The 18,805-nt window shown below is 36.2% G+C and overlaps 1 protein-coding gene across 4 annotated transcripts in view; it reads right to left on the reverse strand.

Moving 5' to 3' along the window:
• Positions 1-2,536: 2,536 nt before the first annotated feature.
• Positions 2,537-18,805, reverse strand: part of KIAA0586 (KIAA0586 ortholog) — a 67,012-nt gene continuing 50,743 nt past the window's right edge. For all 4 annotated transcript variants that reach the window (XM_087952354.1, XM_087952353.1, XM_087952352.1 and 1 more), the window contains exon 33: positions 2,537-2,909. In XM_087952354.1, the coding sequence (XP_087808480.1) occupies positions 2,764-2,909 (146 nt within the window). In that variant the 3' untranslated portion in view covers positions 2,537-2,763. The remainder of the gene's footprint in view (positions 2,910-18,805) is intronic.

The raw sequence follows: 18,805 nt of genomic DNA on the forward strand, positions 1-18,805 counted from the left end.
ACCATAAGCTTGTTTAGAGATAATGGGTGAAAATTTAATTGCAAAAGGAATTCTGCAAAGGTACATAAGATAGCATTGTTATATTACAAATAGAAATAATTTTAGAAAATATGATGATGGATAAAATGTTTACTGTAATGTAGTGGGATGTTTGTTAATAAATAAATGAATTAAAATGATTGAGAGAATTAAAAGGGAACATTTTTAATAATTAGTAATGATTTATAAAAATATAAGTGAGAAATATGGAAAAAAAGAATTAACTATGGAAAGTTTATAAGTGTTCCCAAGGAAGTATGGTATTTAATTGAAAAGAAATGTTAAAGATGTTAAGATTTTAATGCATATTAATGATAGAATTGAATTGGAATGGAATGTGTGTTTTATTTACATATATAATTTTTTCTTTTAAAGAATATAATCTCTATTTTAAGAATGTACCAAGCAGAACTCGATTTGAAGTTATGTATTATATTGAATGCTATAATCTTAAAGGTATACATTGAAGCTTAAATGGGAGTTTGAATGGAGAAAATTAAAGGATATAAAGGTGTCATACTCTAATTGGTAACTACAGGGAAAAATTTGCTTAATTAGAAAAGATAATGTGAAATTGAAACAGGACAGACAAAAGTATAAATATAATGATTTGAATTGAGATGAGATAATTAAAACAAAGTTGAGAAAATTAAAAGAGGGGAAAAGCTATGTAGAAAATATAAAATGGTAATAAGATATGGAATAGAATATAAAAATGAGCATGAAATTGAGTTTTGTGTCTGTATGAAGAAGTGATAACCTGGGACCATGCTATTTTCAAAAAAGATGTTTTATTTGTATTTTGTTTTTGTGAAAACCCAAATAAAATTTTCAAAAAAATAATAATAGCTCACATAAGTCTGGTTAGTAAAATTCTGTCAAGAAAAGTGGTATGCACAGGCTTTGCATTAAAGACAATCCTAGGCCAAAGATCAAGCAAGCAAGCAGATGATAAAGAATGCTGGCTGAGATTTTGGTCGGAGACAGAATTGGGCTACTATTGATGAGAGAATCTAATGAGCTGTTAGATAACTTTCTATGCTCCTACATATCCTCACATATTATGTCCGTGTGCTAGCACTGCCTTCTCTAGTTTCCAGCAACAGCAGACTCAATGGTCTGACTCTAAGAAATTGCCAGGGAATGCTAGTCCTTTTCCTAATTTGTTCCTGTTTGTCATTGTGTTTTTAAATTCAACTTACCCTTCAACATCCTGTGATCTAATTCATCCACCCCTGGAGACTTGGAATTCATTTAAATTAGCTAAGTTCTCTCTGACCTTATCCTAAGCTGTTCCCTCCTCACATAGTGGCTAAATCGCATTTGGCAACATCTCCATTTTCTTTCTGAAAAAAACAAATAGCAATAGACTTATATACTGCTTTACAGCCCTCTCTAAGCGATTTACAGAGGCAGCACATTGCCCCCAACAATTTGGGTCCTCATTTTACCCACCTCAGAAGGATGGAAGGTGAGTCAACCTTGAGCCTGGTGAGATTTGAATTGCCAAATTGCAGGCAGCAGAAGTAGCCTGCAGTACTGCATTCTAATCACTGTGCCACTGTGGCTCATGCAAAATATAAGATAACCATTTGGCTACTTGGCTACCAACTACCAACCTCTATGGACCTTCCTTCGGTTATCCATTTATTTCTAACATACCCAAAGTATCCTTTTTTGGATATGTTTGGTATCTTCTGGAACCCTCAGCTCATTCTATAATTTAGGAGATAGCATTGTATTCTTTTATTATGTTATCCTTTCATTGTCCATATATGCCCCATTTCCTCTTCATCATTCAGAGGGGTCTGAACATATCCATGAAGGTCTCTTTAGAATTATTCCATTTTGCCTTATTTGGGGAACAAGGACAATCTGATGATAAGTGGGCTACTGGAGCAAATCATACATGGATGAGCTGACCAGGAATTGATAGAGTGTATGTATATAAATGAAAATGGAGCAACACCATCCTTGCAAGGTCTCATGGGATATTCTTTTATTATGATAAAAGACAAAAAGTAAAATTGTAAATATGCAGAGATTCCAATATTAATTAGGAAGTTGGATTTTATACTACACCTGTCTTAATTTATACCATGACACCTATACAAAGGTCAGAATAACATGTTTGGCTTGACAGCCTTCCCCTTCCAGATTAAGGAACCACATTTAGATTCCATTTTTCTTCCCAGTTACACTGATCTTCACAAAAGTACGGATAGTAATTGTAAATTACATGGAATAACAAAACTTTGTCCAGCTGCAATTGTAGGAAAATCTTTTAATCCAATGATAGCAAGCATAAAGAACTTCTGAAGCTCAGTCCTCAGGTTTGGCATGAAACCCTGTGGATGTTGCTAATTTTTAACATTTTTAACATTAGAAAGTAAGAAAGACCAATGGTCTGATCGCCCATGTTCTGCTGTGCAATCTGATTCTCCCTTCCATTCAAATTTGTGTTTTCAAAAGATGAACAAAGAAACAATACCAAGACTTAAACTTTAAAAACACAAAATATTTTATTAAAAATGTACATATCTTATCAACACATATGCACACACACACACACACATATATATATAAAGGCAAATCAATTCTTTACAATAATATGGCTGGCAACATCTCTGCACCAAAAGCTAGCGTGTTACATTATTTTCAGACAAATATCCATCAACATCCTCTTCCCCAAAATGCCTGTGTGCATGAATAAGCCTGCACATTTCAAAATGTGTCTGCTCCAGAAGAGCCTGAACTCCCATGGACTGAACTGAAGCTCAGAGTTTTGTCCTCTGTATCAGCAGATGGCACCTTCACAGATACTTTACCTGGTGCAGGAAGGGGACTTAAATGGGGTATGACCTCTATCCCTGAAACAGAAAGAACATTTAGTCATTTGCAGGTCAAGTTGCCCAACCTCAAACTGAAAAATGCCATCTGACTGCACGGCCTTCATTTTAGAAAACACTAAGATCCTGAATGCTTGTCCACTGCCAAAAAATCATGAGACTATTTTACAGAGGGAACTAAAATCGTGATTCAGATTTTCCTAGATATATTAACATCTGGTAGTGGTGTACATTAATAACACATTAATAATGGCTATTTTTTTCTTCTAAAAAGTAGGGAAATCTTTCCAAATACAAAATTGAAAATGAAATATTAGATGGTTTAAATTCAGTAGAGTAATGTAGATTATTAACATCATTACTATAATAGCTAAATCTGAGATCTTATTTACAGACTGGATCTTGGCAGCTTTATTCAGCCAATGAATTTGTATTTTTTTAGTCTGTTAAAATAATAGTTTCCAATTATGTTCCAGTCTGCAAATTTAAGCCACAGATTTCAGGAACAATGTAGGAATGAATACATGTTTAAAGTTTATTTAGTAACCTTTTGTCTTTCTCTATTAATACTGGCTACACAAGAACAATCTTACCATTGCACTGAAAACAGATCATTCCCCCCCTCCCACCACCTCTCTCTCTCTCTCTCTCTCTTTCCCTCCCTCCCTCCCTTGACACAATATAGCAGATGCTTAGCTAACTTTGAAACAGTACCTAAAAGTAAACACAGAGCATGAAATCATTGTTATATTATGACATCCAATGATTGGATATAAGCTTGGCTAATACAAGGCTCGTGGTTGTAAATTATTTAAGGAACCTGAAAATGTGGATTGAGTTCCAAGATCATGCTTTGGATTGGTTTGCATTATTTTCCAGGCAAGCAAAATGTTTCATTAATTTGCAGAGCAAATTACATTTTCTCTTCAATTCTAAAGGATTGAAAACTCTTTCCTCTTTCCTCGCTTAATTATCTAGCATGACTATACAATGGCAGAAGATTTATGTAATCTGTTCCTTGTTGTGCCTCAGAGACTAATAATTAGCTGATCAAAACTGACATGAAAGCTTCTCTTTCAATATTGTGTTCAAGAGGATGGGTGTTAAGTTTCTGAAGTCTCCACCTGGACTGCCCATAACTTGCCTCCAAAAGACCTACCTCTAGTCAATCTTATTGAGGGTTAAGAGTCTCAAAAAAGCCAAGTTCACTATTACACAGTTAAGAGTCTCAAAAAAGCCAAGTTCCTTATTACATTGGGGTGCTATTCTGATCCTACTCCCATGTAAGATATTAGAACAGGATGGGTCAATCTTTTATTTTTGCTATTGAGGGATACTGTCATCTTGGGCATAATCTGCTGGATGTAACACAGTGTGTATAACTGAATGAAGTTAAAACATCTCTTCTCTCTTCAATCCTCCTTGCTTCTCTTTCATAGACTTTGGTTTTCTCCTCTCATTCTCATTTTGACACAACTTACAGAAAAGGAACAGCTTTTATCATCAGTTATTCAACTGATTTTTCCTAGAGAACTTTGGATACAAGATTGTGGATTGCACACTGCCACCACTTCTCTAGACATATGTAGTGAGTTTACATGCAAATGAATACCAACATGATCAAGGAAAATCTTTTTTCCTGATATTTTAAAATGAGCAGAGGTTGAGACAAAAAATGTTTATGTTTCCAGGATCAGTATTGGACATTAAATATTTCTTTTCAGCAATATTAATATACCACAAAGTGCTCCCATTGCTTTTGGAAGACAGTATGGTACGTTTTGAGTATATAGCAAAATATGTGGGTTCCAACACAGAGAAGCCAAAATCTAACAGGTATCACTCTATACAAGGGGAATTTCAATACCATGAAATCTGTGCAATGGGCTCACTTTGCAAGGAACCAAATTCCACTGGATGTACATTGTACTGTATGATTTTAGTATGCAAACTATACAAAGGATAGTATAGATTTCCATCACATGTACGATATCACAGAACTGACATGTCACCTCAATGATATATTCTCTGATTTTTCAAACTATAATTATTCTCCCCCCCACCCCCCGAAATTTATTAACTTTCACTGCATACTATTCTCAGAATAATCATACAAATTTTCTAATAGCAAGAGAATATTGTAATGCTTAAGTGGGCAAATATATTGTATTCACTGAATATCTACAGGTGTATTCCAAAATCTGATTTATTAAATGTTCTTTGTGATTTCTGCCCTTTTCTTTCAAGATTGATTGACATATGCTAGATGCTGGTAAAGCATAAAAAATATTCAAATGTCATAATGCAACTATATGTTTTATAAACATGGTCTTCAAAGCAATGATGCCAGAAAGGTTAATGAGTTGTGTCTATCCTCAATGGCATTCTTTATAGTAATCACCCAGTCTAACAACTTACGGGCTGTTCATTTAAACAAAAAACAAAAGCTAAGAAACCTGAAAAATGCTTATTTAACTGCAAGTAAATATACAAAAAGAGTCCAGCCAGATGTTGAAAATGCTATAAACCATATGTAAGCACTAAGCCTAAAAATTTAAAAACATATTTTATATCGATACATTTCCAAGTATGACCAGAGTGTCCTGTGCTTCCTGTAAAAGCTTACCAAGTCTTTCTCATAGCGTAAGCAATATTGAGGTTTAAGAGAAATATTTGATTTTTGAATGACATTATCAATGATGGTATTCCCATTAAAAAGGATGGGTCCAAGGGAAAAAATGAACATAGTTAAAATGTAAAATTCAATAAAATTATACGAAATAAAATATCCCTCTGTTAAAATTGTACACTGATGGTAACTTCTGGAGAGGCACTGAGAGGCTCCATTTGGCACTACTATGTGTAACTATAGAGGGTGTATCTCTACTCAGAAAGAAAATCAGTACTAGTAGGCAAGAGAACATATGATCCAGGGATATTCAATAACAAAAATGCCTGCTCAATATGAACAGCAGTGAAAAAAAACCCTTCAAATCTTAGTGGAGTTAACGCATCATACTATTGTATTACTTTTTAAATTTGACTCTGGCTTAATAAACTAGGTGAATCTAATCTTAGTGACGTGTAAATGTGTTTTGAACAACCATGGTTTATTGACTAAACATTAATAAAATGTAACATGACTTAGCAATATATTGCAAACTGTTAGAGAAGGCATTGGTATTAGAGGAGGAATTATTTTAATCTACATTTATATAAATCTTTGTTGGTCCTCACCCTCTGGAGGTTTTTGGACCTCAAGTTCTGTTTTGGAACCATCAAACTCCAGGCCAAAGACTGCTTCAGCCCTGAAAGCCCAGAGGTTCAACACAAATTGCTTTAACCCAGTTTGTATTAATTACACCTGCTGCCAGAGCTCCCACTGTGGCAAATCAGACACTTTTCAAACACAAAATGAAACTAGTACAATATAATGGGTTTGGTCTGAAAATGGTTTTGGTATGAAGGATGCTAAGCTGCTTCCTCTCAACATTGCCCAAACTTACTGTAGCCATCCTATTTCATTCTTTTAATCTGTCCTGTGCCAACTGCTCTTCCTTTCTGTAAATAACAGTCTTTACATACAGTAATAAACTTTACTTTTGGGACCCTATATTTTTCAACAGTCTAAAACAGAGGTGTCAAACTCGCAGCAGCCTCACGTGACATATTGTGACTTTTTTCTCCTTTGCAAAATCGGGCGTGGGCGTGGCCAACACGCGACACATCCGGCCCGTGGGCCACGAGTTTGACAGCCCTGGTCTAAAATCTTTGAATGGCCCCTTGAAGAAACACATGATTTTAGTTTAGTTTTCTGCTACAGCCCATCAATAAGCTACTTGTTCATACCGAGAACATTTTGTCCTAACATACATGTTGCTGCTGTATTCTGCCCAGCCATTTAATTTTAATGTTACCCTTAATTACCTGTCTTGCTTTCATCTATCACTTGATAAAGTCTTCTGATAATGACTCTTATATGGGGTTGACATTGCTATTCATAAAATCATCACAGATTTTGGGCAACCAGCTAGATTGGTTGGATGAATCTAAAACTTTAGAGGACAAACATGCAATAAAGATTTATACATATGTTTCTAAAGTACTGCTTCAGTTGCATTTTAGCAGCACATGAGGCTAAATGTTTCTCTACTTAATGTTTATATGGTTTTTGCATTTTGGGACTATGCTGTAATGCTGTTTTTCTTCCAGATTTTACTTTAAAAGAATAAAGAGCAGCTTGGGATGCTTCCTACAAAAGCTTTCCCCAGTTTATTGCTTCTCCAGAGATATCCGACTACAATTCCCACCACTCCTCAGACAACATAACCAGTTAAAGATAATGGGAATTAGGGTTAACGTATCTTGAAGGCATCAGTTTAGGAAGGATACCTTGAGATCCAGACAAATCCTCCTCCCAGATGTATGAATGTGGACTCTGCACTGCCACTATTTTCTCAAACATGTCCTTCAGATATGTTAGAATTTCAGTGTGCATAATATCTCAGCCAACATGGACACCAAAGTGAAAGTCCAGCACATTCAGAACTGACCAAATTGGGAAGACTACACTATTGTATCTGGAAACATAATATACCAACATGAAAGCTGCTTTGCCATTAGTCTTTACATTTATTTCTTTATTGTATGGCACATTCACCTCACAGTATTTACATTGACCAACTTGGGAAAGAAGATGCATGGAATGCCATACTTTGCCTAAATCATGCAATTTTATTTGTTTTCTCTTTAGCTCTTAGAAATGTTGCCTACACTTTTAAGAGATTTTAGAAATAGTTTTCATGGACAAATTGATGAGAAAACTCCATAGAATCACAGCATTTTCTTACTGATATGACTAGGATCTGTTTTTAAATATTTTTCAATCCCACATATAAGAAGCCAGAAGGGGGTAGAAGTATCACATTGCAAAGTTTGCAACCTAATACAAAAATAAAATGGTTGAAATCTATGAAAAGAACACCTGGAAAAACATATCTAGCAAAATATTCATCTTCCATTAAGAACAGGGCAGAAGAAGTGACTTGTTTCTTCTACTGCCAGATTCTGACTGCTTGGCTTTGTTGAATATCAACTTCAAAGTTTGAGTGTTGTTGTGTTCAATGTCTTCGTGCCCTCCGATGAGTTTGTTTCAAGCCTGATCCTAAGACATCTAAGTAGACAGCTGCAACCTCCTAGCTCAATGCTTTATATGTTTCCAGAAAAGAAGCAAATTTCTTTTGCTCTTTATATAGTCATATCCCTGCTCCTCTTTGTGATTTTCTCTCTTCCTTTTGCCTGCTTAAAGCACCTGGATTGTATTTATATATACAATTATTTTGAAAAACACATAACTCATTGCTGAGGAAATGCTGGCAACGTTTACTGCAGCTCCATATGAACATGGCAGCCACTCTATAGTTAAGATAGCAGCAAAAGGGAAGTTACACTATCCTTGCTGGAGTAGTCATTCTTATAGGCTTGATGAAAAGTACTAAAGAAAATGCAGAAGCTCTAAAGAACTAAAATATCCAACTTGATCCCGTCTTCATAATTTGAAATATTAGGATTATTAGGCAGCTAACTGAAATATATAACAATAATAACCTCATCTTGTCTTTGACTCACGATATTAGCTCTTGTTGTTCAGAAGTGGCTTATTGGCAAACAAGACACTTGCTCGAAGAACTACAACTTATATCCTGCTCACCCATTTAGTTTAGCATTATATGAAAATATTTGGAAGAGGATGAGAATTTAATTGTGGTAGATAGGAAAAACAATATGGATAGACGGAGGTCAACCTGAGGTCCTATATGTTTAGCTCTTTTTCAAGGAGAATACATGAAAGGCAGCCATGTGAATAGATATTCTCTTACACATACTTGCCATCCTGATGAGGTTATACTCATAAATACATTTACCACTTGTGATAAAAAGTTAGGATTAGAAATTACAACATGTTTCCTTACCACAACTAACATATCTTGCTAGCAGCATGATTACAACCAGAATGCCATGATAAAGTTGATTTTGGGCAGGAATTAAAAAGGTGAGTAAGAAGCAGGTATAAATGCTTCTATTTTGATAGATTACATTGTCAGCTTCGGAAGCCATATTGAGATTCGATGCTCCACGCTGCCACAATTGAGCCTGGGAAAGTGGGAGGGGGGAATTCGTTTGAGTATATCTAGTTAGACAAAATAAAATTCTTTTGCTGGTTCAAGATCACATAGTGTTGCGCATAGTGAAAAGGAAGTCTTACGTTGGGACGGATGGTGATTGGGCCATGTGATGTGGTGATGGGTATGAGGGGTGGATTTGTAGTTTTTACTTTTGCAAGGAAGCCCGAAACTTTCAGATTCGGGATTCCACAGATGTGCCAGTTACTATCCAAATGAAAGGAACTTTTGAGAGAAGTCTGTCTCGTTCCAGCAATGTTCCATTCCAACCAATACCTCTGAGACAGACATCTCTCAAAACTTCCTTTTATTTCACGAGAAGAGTACTACACTCCTCTGCTTGCAACAGAATACCCCATATCACCAGGCTTGAAATTTTGGGCATGGACAACCTTGAACTACGCCACCTATAGTTGGACTTAAGTGTAGTACACAACATTATCTGCTACAATGTCCTACCAGTCAATGGCTACTTCAGCTTCAACCGCAACAATACAAGAGCACACAACAGATACAAACTCAATGTTAATTGCTCCAAACTCGATTGCAGAAAGTACAACTTCAGCAATAAAGTGGTCAATGCCTGGAATGCACTATCTGACTCTGTTGTTACATCCTCAAACCCCCACTCGTTTAACCTCAAACTATCCACGATTGACCTCACCCCATTCCTAAGAGGTCTGTAAGGGGCGTGCATAAGTGCACAATCCTGCCTATTGTCCTTGTTCTGTTGTCCCCATTTATTTGTACCTATTTCCTGTGTTCTTACTCATGTTTATATGTATCTATTATCTTGTAAGCAATTGACAAATCAAATAAATAAAATAAATAAAACTTTAGCAAAACTATTTGCTAATGGAGTCAAGAATGCTAACCAGGGCTAACATCTGGCATGTACAATTAATCATTAAGTATATTCCTAAAGGTTCTCTCTGATTGTGACAACCACAGAATAATGTAGTATTTAAAATGTATTATGAAACTGTGTTGACAAACTAACACTAGGGAAAGAATCTTGAAAACAGTCCTTTTATCTGCATTATGAGCATGGATAAGGGAACCCAACTAGAATGCAGATTTCATCAAGGGGAGTGAATTTACAAGGAACATATTATCATTATGAGGAACACTACTATTCTGAGGCTTTTCCATATATTCCCATGGTATTTTTTTTTAATATTTCAGGAATGACCCAGAAATTAAACAATGATACACCATAGATTCTCACTGTGTTTTTCAAAGTTTTTGTAAGTAGTATTCAGGCATTTATAAAGATGTTTTTTGAACCACAAAAGCCAGTATGGCATAGTGGATAGGGTATTAGCAGAAAGTCCCAGGTTCGAGTCCTCACTTAAAAATAAAACTTTGGGTGAATAGCTCATGCTTAGACCAACTTATTATATGCAATTGTTGTGGGAATGCAATTAGAGGAGCCCTTCCCCCTGTCATGTTAAGCCACCTTTTCCAGAGAAAAAAGTAAACTATGCAGTTACTGGTCCTTCCTGAAAGCAGAGGTTCTCGGGATCCTAATTATACATCATATAAGAATTCATATAGATATACATACTGCCTGCCTACCTACAGTCATCGTTAGTAAGCAGTTTTTCACATGACTTGTATTTATTGAATTAAAAAAATCAACCTTATCCCCGTTAGATATTGAACAGTAATCATCACTTAGAGAAGCAAATCCCCTTATTGTTCCATGTCATATATTATTTTGAATCATGTCAAGAAATTAAAGCGTGCTTATGCACATGTGCATATACTTGCTCACACACTGCTTTTTAGAAAAAAAAGCATTTTTTTCCAGTACAGGAAACACTTGTAAAATTTAAAAAAAACTTTAATAAACCATATACAGATTATACAAAAATGAAAAGTTCACTGGAAAGGAGAACTTACAGTTGAGTTGTGAGGTTCAGCAATACTGTACTGATCATCATTCACACATAACACCACTGGAAATAAAAACTGGTTCAAGTTCTAAGTTGTCATTGTTTGGTTAATAGTTTCAAGCTGCTGCAGCACAGCTGCACCAATCCAGCCAGACAGATTTTCACAGCAATGCTTTGATAGCATGGGGGCCCTTAAGTGTCAAGATATAGAAAAAGCAGCAGTTGTTGGCTGTGAAAACAGTCTGATGCAAACCAGATGGGGGCTCACTTGATGGGCAACATAAAAAGAAAACAATGGGTTCATTCAACAAAAGTCAAGCAGTCACTGCCCAAGAGAGAGTGAACAGAACACAACAGTCAACCGGAATGGAAGAAAACAAGAAACAGTTGTGAGGTTCTGGATGAGGAGATTTGCTGCTCTTCAGACTAAACAAAGTTTTGATTTCTAACTCTTAGATTAATTCATTTCATTCCAGATTACAAGCCTCTTCCCATCTTCCTCATCTCTTTCAATATATATGCAATTTATTAATTTTGCTTTAAGCAAAAAACACTTGTGTATAAGAAACTGTATAGGATAACAAGTTATTTCTAATCACTACATCTTGAAAAGTACCTAACAAAGCAGAAAATTTCCAAGAAGGGTTGGCTGTTAATTCTAAAATGGCTCAGTTATTCATCTATCAATAACACTGCTGAACACATTTTTCACTGAGTGATCAGAAATGGTTTCATGCATGAGAATCACAGTAAACTTGATTTGCTTGGAAAATTCCCATTTCTCTGCCATAGTTTCGCAGTGGTCTAGTTCAGATTATTATCACATTAATAAATATAAAGCAAAATGAATTAATTAATATAAAGTACATTTATAATACAGTCATTTCAATTCTAGCCTGGTGCTACAAAAAGAAAAAATACTGTCAGGTTGGTCCTTTTGTTAAGGTATTCCTTAATTATCAGTTTTGGAAGAGAAGGGGAACCCAATTTAAATCCTACATCAATTTAGCCAGGCCACACACCTAGGAAGTCAGCTGTACTTCACAAAAACCCATACCTTTTAATAACATTTGTCAGTCTGAAAAGTTGGTATCAGACTCCTTCTCTTATTAATAATGATCTAATCACAGTCAGTAGCAAGACCTTCTCATACTACTGTTACAAAAGAAGATGAATTCAGTAGCAAAGTTTAAGAGAAGTAACATGTTCTTTGCAAGGATGAAGGGTTTATATTATGCTCATATTTAGTTATATGTTTTATTTGTCATAGCAATGTAAATGTAAGTTGGACTAGATGAGAAAACAAAATTGTTGTAGGGGATGCCAATTTTCTTGCATTGATTAGTAGCTCAGATTCTTGTAGAGTCCTTAAGCTTGCAATAAATCTTTATACCCATTTAAACTGTCTGGATCTTCTGATTTCCCCGGATTGACATTAATCTGAACTACTAACTACTACTAAGTAAATCAGAAGTAGATAAGAGTCAGTGGAATTGAAGGTGGGATGGACTTAGATCTCTTGTGGGTGCAAAGGGACTCATGACTGATGATGCATTTGATCCCTCCCTTGGGCTCAAGCCTGATCATCTCCTTATTTTTTCTTTTAATAATCATTTGTAAGGAGGGTTCTTAATCAAGAAAATGTGAAATTAATTGCAGAGTTACTGCTGAAAGTCAATGTAGATTTGAAGATAGGAAGACAGGAAGGGCTGAGGGTCAGCTTAATGTTAACCTTTCAATAATGCCTGAACAAAGTCTCTTTCCTTTCCATCCCTGTCCAGTTATTTTGGCCCTTTGCCACATGTCCACCCAGGTATTGCCATTTTGCTCTGGCCCTACCCTTGTTCAGAATGTGGCTTCTGCAAGTACATATTGATACATATCTTCATTACATAGGATTGCCCTCCTGCCCTACCAAGAGCAAAATGGAAGGAATGCACAATACTTTTTCCACAGAAATGTGATACTAAAGCAGAAAAGGCTAGTACAAATAACTTGCTTTTTTAAAAAGAAAGCATGATCTGGTTTTTTAAAAAAACTTTCATTAAGGCCTGCCAAAAACACAGCAATCAGTTGAAAACTACCATAATTCTTTAGAGGGTTGGGCTGGTAGAGGCACATACAGCATATTAAAACACTGGCAATTAGATTGTAACCAAAATGGGCATGACTTTCATCTAAAAACTTAAATGGATTTCTGAGTTTAGTGCTACGTTTCAGTGAATTAATACAGATCTTCTTAATGTTGGATTATATGTAAGACACATAGTCTTGCAATGATGGAGTGTTACAAACATCAAGCCAACATAGTTGGAATTACATATGCAGTATTAGTATACTTCCTCTTTTGCAACTCTAGGGGTGAGAACTAGGAGTTACACTGCAATGAGTGTATGTCAACATAAATTCACATTGTCCAAATCTATGTGAAATAAAACATTTTTTTAAACTATGAACTGCAAGGGTGAAGAAGGGTATGTTTCTGAACTGTGCTGCAAATTGGAAAGTTATTACTTTCTGCTTAAGGTAATTAACTGTCAAGATTTGGATAAAAGTAAATTTTTGTTACACAAAGGTAATCAGTGAAATTAGTTGTTACAAAATATGGTGACAAGGTACTGTTTTCAGCGGTTTCAAAAAGAGATTTAAATAACAATAAGCTCTGTTTCTTGGAGGCTATGTCATTGTGATAACTGATGTCCTAAAACCAGTCTTCAGTAGAATAAGGGCTACATTAGATGTAATAAAATTACATTTAAAATTCAGATAATCATCAGTCCCATGATGTAGAGCAGACCAAGAAATAAACTCAGGACTAACGATACATATTAAGCTTGGCTACTGTAAAGGCGTACTACAGGTCTGATGGTGCTTGACCTCCTTTCCCTTTTATACACCTATGAGTTAGAGGTGGTTTGAGATATTTTCATAAACCTGTGTCACTTGGGTTGCAGCCATGTTTTTGCCTTGTATCTTTGGTAATGGATCTTGCCTATTTCTGTCCAGGTCAGTCTCTTTACTCTCTACAATATGATTGATATATAACCCTTTCTGAACAAAAGCATCCCTAGAGTTTTTCGTCTTCTGGCAACCCCCTTCAATGGTTATGCTGCTTCTGAAAACAATGTGCAAATTGTTACAGTGCATCTTTCCCTCCAAATATTTACCTGTAAACTAAGCTGGCATTCTCAGTTGATTACAGTGTAAGAAGTTGTTGAAAACAAAATAATGAACAAGAGTTGCAAATGGCTGCAAACATTGCTGCTGAAAACTGTAGGTGTATCAGAAAATCAGGTGATGATGACAATCCTAGAGGCACACACATAAATATGTAATTTTGGATCATTCTCAATACGTTAAGTATAATATTCTTGGCTCATTTGTTTAACTGAGATTCTCCTACCTAGCTTTAGGACTTGTGTGGCAAAAAGATCACGTTAGGTCATATTTATGTAATTCTTTATTGCCCAAGTGTGATTAGACACACAAGGAATTTGTCTCGTGCATAAGCTCTCAGTGTACATACAATAGTGATAGATCATTATCATAGTCACTGTAAATTTACATTAATCATAAAACAGATACAAATATTAGTAATAGTCATGGATACATGTGTGTATGTGTATTATGTTTTTTTCTACATCTTAATTATAATGCATTTAATTTTAATATGTATGTACAACTGTCCAAAGAGTATTCCTGATCACTGGATTAAAATTAATAAATAACTGCATCTTAATAAGCAATTCCTTGATGAATCTTTATTTATAATATCTATTTTAAAAACTTGTATGATTTCCTATCTCAAGTAGTAATCCTAAATAGCTTACAACAACCAAGAATAACAGGAGTAGAAACACAGCAACTCTTCCCACCAGGTGCCAGATCAACCATGCTATTAACCTCCTGACTCTACTCCCAGCCTAGCCCAAATCCTTAGCGGAACAGTGAGGACTTCAGGGCCTTCTGGAAAGTTAAAGAGGTATTTTATATGCCGCTTAGAAAATTTGTTGAAGGGATTGCATAATAAACAAAAAACAAATGCTGCTGAGGGTAACAGCGGGAAACAGTTATAGCCTTTATGCTCTGCTTATAGGCTTTTGGTGGCAATTGTGGGAAGTACCAAATGTGGAATTCATTCAGCAGTGTTGTTCTGTTGGTGAGCCATCCTTATGCCAACTCTGCCATTGGGGATCTTGGAAACTGCAGTCATAACATATTTGTAAGAGGGGGATCAATCTATTATCCAAACCACCTTAAGGCAGGACAAGAAACAAAGGGTGGAAACTAATAAAGGAGAGAAGCAACCTAGAAATAAGGAGAAATTTCTTGACAGAACAATTAATTAGTGGCTTGCCTTCAGAAATTGTGAATGCTCCATCACTGGAGGTTTTTAAGAAGAGATTGGAGAATCACTTGTACGAAATGGTATCGGGCCGTGATGGCAAAAAGTGTGTGTGTGTGCATGCATGCGCACACTCGCATGCCTGCACCCATGACGCAATGCACGCATGACTCCCCCCGCCCCCCTGCACATGCACATGCAACCCCCACACGCTGTATGCCTCTGTGCATGCGTGCAATCTCCCACGCATTCGTCTCCCCCCGCACGTGCGCGGCAGGTACCCGAGAATCAGCTGGCTGGCGGGGGGCGCGTGCATGCGCAGTGGGGGTCTTCCGGGCGACCTCTCACGTGCCGGCAGAAGTGGCTCTGCGTGCCACTTCCGTCACGCATGCCATAGGTTTGCCATCACGGGTATAGGGTTTCTTGCTTGAGCAAGGGGTTGGACTAGAAAACTGCAATAATAGAAGAACTTCCAACTCTGTTATTCAATTTTGTTATTCTGGAGGCACCAAAATAAGGAAAGGACAAACTCAGATGGACTAGCAGAATAAATTTCCCATATATTTGGGATCCACAGACTATATCTGCAAATCTCAGCTGGGAATAATCTTTCTTTGGATACCAACATCTTTTCATCAGCATCACTCATCTCACTGATAATCTTTTCAACATCAGCAATGACCCTAATAGCAGACCCTTTCTGGCCAAACCTTGAGAACCAAAGAATTTCCAATTACAGGCTCTTACACCTAAGCCTCCTTTTCTCACCAGATTCTAAATTCATTTATAAAAAATGATTTTTTTACTGGCTGAGACTGTTTTGAGACTGATATCTTTGCATTTCAAAATAAAATGTTGAAAGTGATTGCTTTTTCTAACTATAATTCAGGAATGCAAAATAACACAGCTTCAAAAAGATCTTGAGAATCTGCACGGGGGGGTGGGTGGGGTTGGGGTTGAAGGATTGATGGTTATTTTATAGATGAAACAACTACTGTTATTAAAATAGACAAATGCAGATATTTACAATGATTTTTCTAAGCAGCTTTGGCTATAGCCTCATTTTGTATATATAAAACAGACTCCGCAACAAATTCAAGTTACGGAGGGTGGGGGAGCTAAGCCAGAGGGCAGTTAAGGACACTTTTATATTTTCTGCTTGGTATGTGTCAAAATGACAGACACCATGCTGTGACTGACAGATCCAATTTATGAGAAACCTTGGCAAGGGTAATGAGATAGCTCTTGGGCAAATGCAGTCATTAGCATCTCAGATAGGTTTTCCTGTATTTGCCATTCATATTGTTCCCCATTTATGCAATATGACCAATGCTTGAAAAGATGAAACCAGGTCAGCCTTACCAGCTCATCATCATCTGCTTTTGTTCCCTATCACTCAAATTGGATGCCAGTGGGATTTGTGCCCTACCTGCGTGTTCGCCTTCTCTTAATGGCGGTGGTAGCAATTATTAGTAGCATAAAATATGTGTTATTGTTCCCAGTATCAGGACAAAATTATTCAAGTTAATAGAATAACAGAGTTGGAAGAGATGTTGGAGGTCTTCTAGTCCAATCCCCTGCTCAAGCAGGAGACCCTATACCAGGGGTCTCCAACCTTGGCCACTTGAAGCCTGGCGGACTTCAACTCCCAGAATCCCCCAGCCAGCAAAGCTGGCTGGGGGATTCTGGGAGTTGAAGTCCGCCAGGCTTAAAGTGGCCAAGGTTGGAGACCCCTGCCCTATACCATTTAGGCAAATGGTTGCCCATTCTCTTCTTAAAATTGTCTAGTGATGGAGCATCCACCACATCTCAAAGCAAGCCATTCCAATGATCAAGTGTTCTAACTGTCAGGAACAGTTCTCCTTATTTCAAGGTTGGTTCTCTCTTTGGTTAGTTTCCATCCACTGGTTCTTGTTCTGCTTTCAGTTGCTTTGTAGAATAGGTTGATCTATTACATCCTGGTAAGCTTCTGAGCCTCATGAAAAGTTAGTAGAAATTGGCAAAAAGTGTTTCTTTGGTAGATAGAATCCCCAAAATGATAAATTATCTTCCCTTTTCTCTGCTTCCACTGACAGAACCCGCCTTTCTTCCTTTTCCCTTTTCAACCATCTCTTTTATCCTCATACTTTGATTCAGCATTCAAGTACTTTATCTCATATTTTACAGGTAGCTGACCTAAAAACCCACATTTTTGCAACAATTTTTGCCAGCATCAGCTTGGTATAGAATAGAATTCTTTATTGGCCAAGTGTGATTGGACACACAAGGAATTTTTCTCCGGTGCATAAGCTCTCAGTATACATACAAGCAATAAGATATAAAATCATGATCATAGTCATTGTAAAAATACATTCATCATAAGATACAAAAATTAATGTTAGTCAGAGGATACTAAATGAGCAATATATTTAGTAATATTTAATAATTTAGTAATATATGTATATAAATATATACATTCACACAAACACATACATTGTACCAATATTTCTTCTCAACACAGAGAAAATTTGTGGATGAGAAAAGGAGTTAGAAATAGCTCAAGTTACTAAAGGCCTGAGATAAGACAAAAAAAGAGGTAATGTGAAAATAGTTGTAACATCATTTGTAAGGCTATTCCATCCTTGCACACTATTCTTGCTTCTACCTTTACTCTCAACCCATTAAGTCTTTCTTTATATATTTGTTTAGGAATTTCACCACATACACACATATATCTACATTCAAATCTTCTGAAAAATAGATTTAAGGCAGAGAAAAGGAAGCATTTCTTCATTTGTTTTATAAGGATTCCATTGCTATAAGTAGTAGTGGTGGACTACTGGTTTACAGACACAATATATATAATGTGATTGATTCTACCAATTTAAAAATATTTTTTTAAATAATTGCTGGGGAATCAGTCTTCATCAAATTAACATTAGGGGAGATGGTCTTCAATCCTTTTTCCTCATCTTAGCTCCTCTTGGATCAAGTACCAGCACTCTATTTGTATTTTTTTTTCTTCCATCAGAACTAATTATAAATGTTATGGGGAGATGAAAGAATACAAAAGAAAACTAAATTGCTAGATTATGATAAGGAATTTGAATGTTTATGTTTAAAATAATAATAATAATCCATGAAGACTCTTTTAAAATTAACACAAGGTGCTCCAATTATTTTATTTAACTGCTCTTTAAATAGTGTATTATCAACTCTATACAGTAGTGTCCTCTATGGCTTGGCACCCAGATCTTTTCAGGACCAAATTGGTCCGGCTGTTGAGAGAAGCAGAGAAGCATTGTAAACTCTTCTTAGACTTCTGAAAGTGATTAGGACTCAATCCCCATCAAGTCTGTTCTTCCAGTCCATAGGAACTGTCCCAGTTCTGATGCCAACCAGTTTTGTACCATCCCAAACTTACTTCCTACTGATTGCTCTGTGCTATCTGACAATATCCGTTTTTCCTATTATACTGCAAGCTTTTATTTCAAGCAGCATAGCCTATATTGT

Source organism: Notechis scutatus, chromosome 1 (genome assembly GCF_049901735.1).
Source record: "Notechis scutatus isolate UNSWTSFEM ecotype Mainland chromosome 1, rNotScu1.2, whole genome shotgun sequence".
NCBI lineage: Eukaryota > Metazoa > Chordata > Lepidosauria > Squamata > Elapidae > Notechis > Notechis scutatus.